Here is an 8,198-nt window from a genome sequence, read left to right on the forward strand (position 1 = left end):
TACATAGAATCTCCTTTGTTTCAGTTCGAATCTTCTGGTTGAGAGAAGTAGACACACATTTGCATTGGCCACGGACCCGGGGCTGGCCAGGAGTGCCTGCTCTCCTGTGCTCTCTCTCTCTCTCTCTCTCTTCCTTTCTCTCTCTCCATTCATTTCTGTCTCTCCCCTGGCACTTCTGCTCTGGCTGAAGTTTTGCTCTTTTAGCCCCCCAGCCTCTCAGATCACCCACAATCGCTTTCTCCTCAAATCCCCAAACTCCTGGGTGGCTCAGGGTTGAGCGTCTGCCTTCAGCTCAGGTTGTGATCCCGGGGGTCCTGGGATCGAGTCCTGCATGGGGCTTCCTGCAGGGAGCCTGCTTCTCCCTCTGCCTGTGTCTCTGCTTGTTTTTGTGTTTCTCATGAATAAATTACTAAAATCTTTAAGAAAGAAAAAAAAAAGAAAAACCAGCATTCACATGCTCTCTTGAGCCCTGACTCCACCTCATGACCTTTCAGCCGAAAATCCCATCTCTAGCTCCTCATCCCCATATTCCAGAGAGTCCAAATTCCCATGAGAGGTACCTGAATGGTGCAGCATATCACAGGCCTATGGATGGGCTGCCCTGGAATCAGATGTCAGTCTTGCTCCAGTCCACTCGCACATTATGGGATGTATCACTTAGCTGCCCAGGGCGCATGAGCAGAGTGACTCCCATTAAATGAGAATGGGGTGGGAAGAAAACTTGCACATTCATTTGACCACACTCAGTCCCTGCAATACCCTGGATGAGGTAGGCATTGTTACCCCTACTCTGTAGGTACGGGGCTTGAGGATCAGAGATGTTAAAAGCAGTTTGCTCAAGTTCCCACAGATGATGAGCATCATGATCAGAAGTCAGGCCTAGCTGAGCCTACGAAGCTCCTACCAGGAAGCTGCCTCCAGAGAGGACCAAAGCAGAGGGTGGCCTCAAATGCTTGTCACTCACCCTAGAATTCAGAACTGCTCCTTCATACACAAATCTCAAAAGCTGACCAACCCGTAAGTATATCCGTTTGTAGGACTGCCTTAACTAATTGCTACAGACTAGTGGTCTAACAGGAATTTATAGGCTTAAAGTTCTGGAAGTCCCCAATCAAGGCACTGGCAGGGATGCTCCTTCTGAAGGCTGGAGGAAGGGCCTGTTCCATGGCTCTCTCCTTGGCCTGTGGTTGGCCATCTTCATGTTCTTTTTTTTTTTTTTTTTTAGTTTAGCACCATTTATTAAGTGATCTCAGCTGTTGTTGTAGCTGCTGTGTATCAGCCTGTTCTTAAAACATAAAATGCTCTTCCAATTCCTCTTGTCCAGGACAGAAGGATCTTCCAGGTAGCACGCCAACAGAACAAGAGACTCCGATGATGCCAGCTTCAATGATAGTGCCATCCAGAGAGGGAGAGGGTCATGGCACATTCAACCGCGGCTTCCAGAGGTTTTGAAAAAGGAGCCTTTGGGGGCCCAGCCTGCCTGGCATTTTGATGCTGTCGGTGTGGGTTTTGTACTCCATAATGGTGTTGGGAGGTAGGTTAAGCACTCGCCGAAGGGTATCCCGGATGCGGGCTGTGGTTGCTTGGTCACTGGCAGTCTTATTCCATATTGAAATAATGTCCTCCTGAAACCGGACAGAGACCACAGCCCCACAGATCTCCTCCCCAACCATGAACTGTTCCCCCAACATGGCCAGGATGAGATTCTCCCAGCAACGGGATGCCAAGCCCTTCCGCAGTCGAATAATCCACTTGCCACCATTTTTATTTGCATCATCCTCCCACATGGGCTTAATTCCTTCTTTGAAGAGATGGAAGTCACTGTGGCCTGTCAGGTCCCCAGGACGTACCATGTGGCTATAAAACCTCCAGAACTGCTCCACAGAGGCAAAGGTGCCGATCTGTTTGATATTCTGTTCATAGCTCTGTGAGCTGGTGGGACGGCCAGGGGTTCTTCTGGAGTACCAGAAAGTATAGTTGTACTGCAGGGGATGCTCTGCTGGCCCAGGGACAACAGCCTTCCTCTTACTGCTGCCCTGACTTTTGTCTCGTTCCGTTTTTTCCTTCTCACCATCTTTCTGTGTGCTGTTTTCTTCATTCTGATCATGGTCCCCACTGTCATCATCTTTCAATGCGTCGAACTTGTTGTTCATCCTCTCACCATCTTCATGTTCATGTGGTGTTCTCCTCGTACTGGGTCTGTGGCCAAATTTCCCTTTTTTATGTGAACGCCAGTCACGCTGAATTAGGGCCTGCCCTAATCACCTCATGTTTAGCCTTGTAAGGGCCCTGTCTCCAAATAAGGTCACACTCTAGGTCTTGGGGGTTACAGTTTTGACATATGAGTTTTCATGGGCACAATGCAGCCATTGAAGCACTCACAGAGTTGCTGCTGCTCATTATGCTGCTTCTCACGTTCTCAGACTCGGAACCAGGGAGAGCCAGGGACAGCTAAGGCACACGCAGCTCTCCTGTGCCACTGCTGTTAGGACTAACCTTGGAGCTGGTGGGGACTGCTTTCCCTAGCGCCATGGAGGGACAAGGCCCACTCTTGCCTCCCTTCCACCAGTGCCTTCCTACCAGCCTTGTTTTCCAGCAACGTCTGCCACCAACTAACTTCAGCAAGGCTTCCTTATTTTCTCACCACCCGGGTCTCTGCCCTCATCACCTTTGGAGAAGGGCCTGACGGGTGCCAACATCCAGTCACTAGGTGAGCCTCTCGCACAACGGAAAGGGCTCACACATGCCTCATCGCACCACAGGTCAGGCAGGAACCCAACCTTTTAGCAAATATCATCCACCCCATTCAGTAGGATGAGCAGATTTATAGTTAAACATGGGTTCAGGAGGGACGCCTGGGTGGCTCAGTGGTTGAGCATCTGCCTTCGGCTCAGGTCATGATCCCAGAGTCCTGGAATTGAGTCCCGCATTGGGCCCTCCTCAGGGAGCCTGCTTCTCCCTCTGCCTGTGTCTCTGCCTCTCTGTGTATCGTTCATGAATGAATAAATAAATAAAATCTAAAAACAAAAACAAAAAAACTACATGGGTTCAGGAAGGAGACACCACACAAGGTATGAAGGGCAAGTGTAGCAATGAGGTTAGAACATATGAGTCAGGGCATGGTCCCCCCAGATCAATAGTATACACACAGGGAGCCTGAGAGGGAGATGAGCCATAAACACTTGAGCATAGATTGGCCAGCATCACCCTCAATGGTTGACCCAGAGGTTTGGACCTAAGGTTTATTTCAGCTCTGCCACCAATTGTCCAGCATCGGGCAAAGTTTTTGATCTCTTTGAACTTCAGTATTATCTAGAAAACAGTATAATTGCACCTAAGTTTGCAAATCTATAGTGAGGATTAAATGAGGTGATATGTATAAAATATTAATGTAGTACTGGGTAAGGAAACATTCAAGGTGGTAATTATTGGGACACCTGGGTGGCTCAGCGGTTGAGCGTCTGCCTTTGGCCCAGGGCATGATCCTGGAGACCTGGGATCAAGTCCCACATTAGGTTCCCTGCATGGGGCCTGCTTCTCCCTCTGCCTGTGTCTCTGCCTCTCTCTCTGTGTCTCTCATGAACAAATAAATAAAACCTTTTTTTTAAAAAGTGGTAATTATTATTATCGTCATCACAAATTTTTGCCTAACAAATTTAACTTATTATTAAATGTAATCTTCATTTAAGATTGCTATTAAATTTAATCCTGATAACGGGGGTACTTCCTACCACTTCCTAATTTAATTTGCTTCAGTTGCATAGAGACTATTAATTGGACTTGAACAAGAAATCCAATGGGTGGATTTATAAGTCAGCCGCCTTATCGTAGCGTTTGTCAATCAATCTAGCAAACAAAGATAATAATTCAGATATGACAATCAATATCTGTCATCTACCAGGCATATTTTAAGATATTGGTAAAACTTTTCTTTTTTATGACTAATATTCCACTCTACGTATATGCTACATTTTCCTTTTCCATTCCTCTGTTGATGGACATTTAGGTTGTTTGCCCAAACGCTTTTTAGTTTACAAAATGTTTCCACATCTATCAGCACATTTGATCCTCACCAAGGCTGGCATCATCTCCATTTCTATTTTGCAAATAAGAATATGCAGTCGGAAAGGTTACGCGCCTTGCTTGTCTAGAGTAAAGCCAAGATTGCATACATATAACATTCAGCGCTGGCGCTACACTGTCTCTTATAGCAGTAACCAGGAGAGGTCCTGAGAAGCCTGCTGGGTGAGGGCAACTTGGAAGAAGACAAGGGAAAAGAGAGAAAATAAAACTGTCTGCATGAAAAACAAATAAGACTTTCACAAAGAGATGAGAGAAGAGAGCGCGTGGCTGAGCAATGTGAGCAAGCAGATAAAAGCAGATATCTCTTTAGAAATAGAAATCTCTGGAATTAAAATTTTTTAAGATCTTTGCATTCCTTTGATGTAAACCTCCTCCAGACTCCTAAAACTTTAGAAATGTCTGCTATATACCCAAAAATCCTTCTGTGTGTGGGTTTAGTAGACATCTAAGTAAAGGGGCTGATACATGATTTCGAGGTTGACAAGGACCCAAAAGAATGTGTGCATGGGGGAGTGAGGAGGTGACCAGACACTGAAGTGTAAGGCTCAGGGCAGAGGTGCCAAGGAAAATGAATCACACACCAGGATGCCCAGAGAGGCTGTCAGCCTGCACAGGGAATACCCAATGTCATTTGAATTTCAGGGGATAAGCAAAGTCTAGTGATATCTGGATAACAAAGTGACTTGGTACTTTGAAGAAAGTAGAATCAAAAGGGCCTTTTCAATTATTATTTGTTCTCAGTTTGGTGTTCTATCGGCTGGAGATGGGAATAAGATAATTTAAACAGAATACCTCCTGGCTCCACTTCCAGAAGACATTCAAAGCCCTCAGAGTTCTTTGCAAAGGGAAGATTAGACTGATGACCCTGATAACCAAGTTAATTCTGGGCAAGTACTAAGTAACAACTGCCCAAGGAACCCCGTGGCCAAAATATTTGCAAATATACATAAACTTGGAGATGAAATAACTGGAGCATTGGCTTCCAAAATTCCTTTAGCAACAGATCCCTCATTCAAACCAAACCTGACACAGACCACAGAGAAGAATGAGGCTGGAAATATGAAGCCCCTTAACCAAAACCTGGGAAACACTCTTTAAAAACCCAAGACATTGTGGTGAGGAGGGAGGGCGGGAGGAAACATCCTGAGAAAGTTTATATTATGTTCATTTTCAATTACAACAGACTAGATAGAGGATCCCTGGGTGGCTCAATGGTTGAGCGCCTGCCTTTGGCCCTTGGCATGATCCTGGAGACCCGGGATCAAGTCCCCCATCGGGCTCCCTGCATGGAGCCTGCTTCTCCCTCTGCCTGTGTCTCTGCCTCTCTCTCTCTGTGTGTCTCTCATGAATAAATAAATAAAATCTTAAAAAAAAAAAAACAGACAAGTTAAATTCTTAGCAATAGGGTTTCTACTAATCTATGGTAGAGATACTTCAGAATGAAGGAGGAGGGAGATATTGGTAGGGATTGAGGGACTCTTCTAGGGTGATAAAAATATTCTATATCTTGATGGTCATGTGAGTCACATTCTTCAAAACGCAACAAATGCGTACTTTAGATTTGTATATTTCGTGGATATAAACTTTATATCCAATGGGGAGGGAATCATAAGCAAATATTGAACTCTAGTTAATGATATCCCGTTGAAGTATTTAAGGGAAAGCATACAGAGGTCTACAGGTTACTCTGAAATTCATCAAAAATAAAACAAAATGTCTTGGTGGGTGGATAAATGGATAGACAGGCAACAAAGCAGGGACAATAAAATGTTAACAGTACAATCTAGACAGCACTCAAGGTTTCAACTTTGCTGTATGCTTAAAATTTTTCCTAACAAAATGTTGGAGAAAAAGAATCCTTATCCTTCGGGATATATATGTATTGAAATACCTATGGATGAAATTATAATGTCTGGTTCATTTCAAAACAATATGGAGGAATAAGTGTGAAAGAGAATAGACCAAATAAGACTGGCTAAGACATCTTAACTGTTGAAGGGGGTAACGGGTACGTGGGGTTTTCTTAGTCCAAGCTGGGTGGCTTAAACAACAAACTTTTATTTCTCACAGTGTTGGAGTCCAGAAAGTCCAAAATCAAGGTGTAGGCAGATTGAGTGTCTGGGGAGAGCCGTGTTGTTGGTCTGCAAGCGTCATTTTTTGGTGTCTGCACATGGTAGAGAGAGAAAGAGGAAGCAAGCTCTCTCTTGTCTCTTCCCATAGGGGCAATCAGGAGGCTAATCATGACCTAATCACCTCCCAGAGGCCCATCTCCGAATACCATCTCATTGGGCTTTAGAGTCTCAAAATACACAGTTAGGCAGGAGACACCCAAACATTCATTCCATAGCAGGAGTTCATTTTACTCTTCTTTCTCTTTACTTTTTGTGTATATGTTTCCCATAATAAAAAATTCCCATAATAAAAATAATTTCCCATAATAAAAAATTCCCATAATAAAAAATTTGTAGAAATGAAAAATAATGCTGCATTACATATTTTTAAAGCCGTCTCCTAATTTCTTTTTCATAAATATGATAAAATATTATGTTAAAAAGCTTCTTAAGAAGCAATAAAGAATATTTTCTGGGAAAAAAAAGGGAATATTTCTGCCCCTTATGTCTGTTCTAGCAATAGGCTCCTTTTTAAAAGATTGAAGTAGCAACTGTACTCTCTTACCCAATTCACTTAACTAAAATTGTGCCTAAAACGGAAAAGGCCCAGATCCCACTCTAGAAGTTTCTCCTAATGAAGAACCAGTAAGGAATTCTAAGCTATGAAACTGTACCCAAGTCTGGTTCCTGACTTGGTGTCCCGGTAATGAGCTAAGAAGAAGGCTACTGTTTCGGGTGTGGCCGCAGAGCCTAGTGGTGGAGGACATACCCCGGCACCCTTCCCATGAAACAATCCCAGGCCAGGGAGTCCAGGGGCTTAGCCTCACAAGGACCCAGTTTTCCTGCCTCCAGGGTCACTGCTCCCACTTTGTTCAGACTGCCTTTCTAGCGAAATGCTTGAACTCTCTCGCCAACAAGAAAAAAAAAACAAAGATCACACTTCTGAAATCCATCAAAATGAAATTTCTCCTATCTGTTCCCTATGCAATAAAATTGGATTCAAAGAAGCACCCCCACATTCTGATGTGTAGCCAAACCACCTCAGGCTTTACAATGGGGCCAGAAATATGACAAAGTCCGGCTTGGTTCCAAGATCTTCTGACCTTCCTGCTCACCATCAAGAAGAAAAGCTCCCTCTCCCCCACTCCTTCCTCTCGGCGCTCTCTCCCCCACCTCGGACTTTCTTGTGGTATTTCAAAACATTTCCTTATGAACCTGGATAAAACACGAACAATCAAGGATATGGAAAACTGGAACGCTATTTCCTGAACAATTTGGAACCTAAAAATAAATTAGTGCCTGTGTGTTCTGTTGGAGTTTTTGGATGAAGGCCCAAAACGACTTTCTTTTGCACCTGAACTGGTTTGCCCATACCTGCGCGAGGGAACCACCCCTCTCCGGGGGGAAATAGTATCAGTCATTGTTCTGGGTGTTTTAGGCTTTTTGGTATTATTAAAGAGCATTCCCCTGAGGACATGAGGTGTACCCGGGTGATGGATCACAGAGAACAAAGGAAGTGTGTGGAGGGAGTGATCATTCAGAAGGGACCAGGATGCTAGAGCAGATGCCAGATGGCCAATGGGCTCTGCCGTGGGTGGGCTGGACCCTGGTCTCTCAAAGCCTGATTAGCACGCTGGTAAGAGGGCCAGAGGACCCGTAAAACAGCAAGAAGGCCACATGGAATGGGGGCTGATGTAGGTCAGGCTTCGGGAGGTGATGACGATGACCCAAGTCTTCACACAAACCCATCAGCTTAACCGTCAGCTAGGACTGCATAGTGACCCTCTGAGAGAGGACTCCCCAGTCAGCCCGCCATGGGTTTGAAACTTGTCCCCTCCACTTCCCAGTTGGGTGACCTTGACTAAGGAATCTGACTTCTCCGGGTTACTTAGAAACCGGGACGCTTCTAAAGTGGAGATAATCTCAGCCAACTTGACTAAGTATCTTCCACCAGCCAGACCCTGTTCTGAGAGCTCTGTGTTTGGTCTTCCTGACAATCCTATG

General features: G+C 44.9%; 1 protein-coding gene across 1 annotated transcript; it reads right to left on the bottom strand.

Annotated features, from left to right (window-relative positions):
- Positions 1-1,207: 1,207 nt before the first annotated feature.
- On the bottom strand, positions 1,208-2,166 carry LOC112916519 (eukaryotic translation initiation factor 4E type 2). The gene has a single exon (XM_025994258.2). It carries the CDS (start codon positions 2,151-2,153, stop codon positions 1,416-1,418), a length of 738 nt encoding a protein of 245 aa, XP_025850043.2. The 5' UTR covers positions 2,154-2,166; the 3' UTR covers positions 1,208-1,415.
- Between the last annotated feature and the right edge of the window lie 6,032 nt (positions 2,167-8,198).

This window comes from Vulpes vulpes, chromosome 3 (genome assembly GCF_048418805.1).
Source record: "Vulpes vulpes isolate BD-2025 chromosome 3, VulVul3, whole genome shotgun sequence".
Classification (NCBI taxonomy): domain Eukaryota; kingdom Metazoa; phylum Chordata; class Mammalia; order Carnivora; family Canidae; genus Vulpes; species Vulpes vulpes.

What these genes read in the sequence shown, in the direction of transcription:
- LOC112916519 (XM_025994258.2), bottom strand. Translation starts at nt 2,153, where the DNA reads ATGAACAACAAGTTCGACGCATTGAAAGATGATGACAGTGGGGACCAT.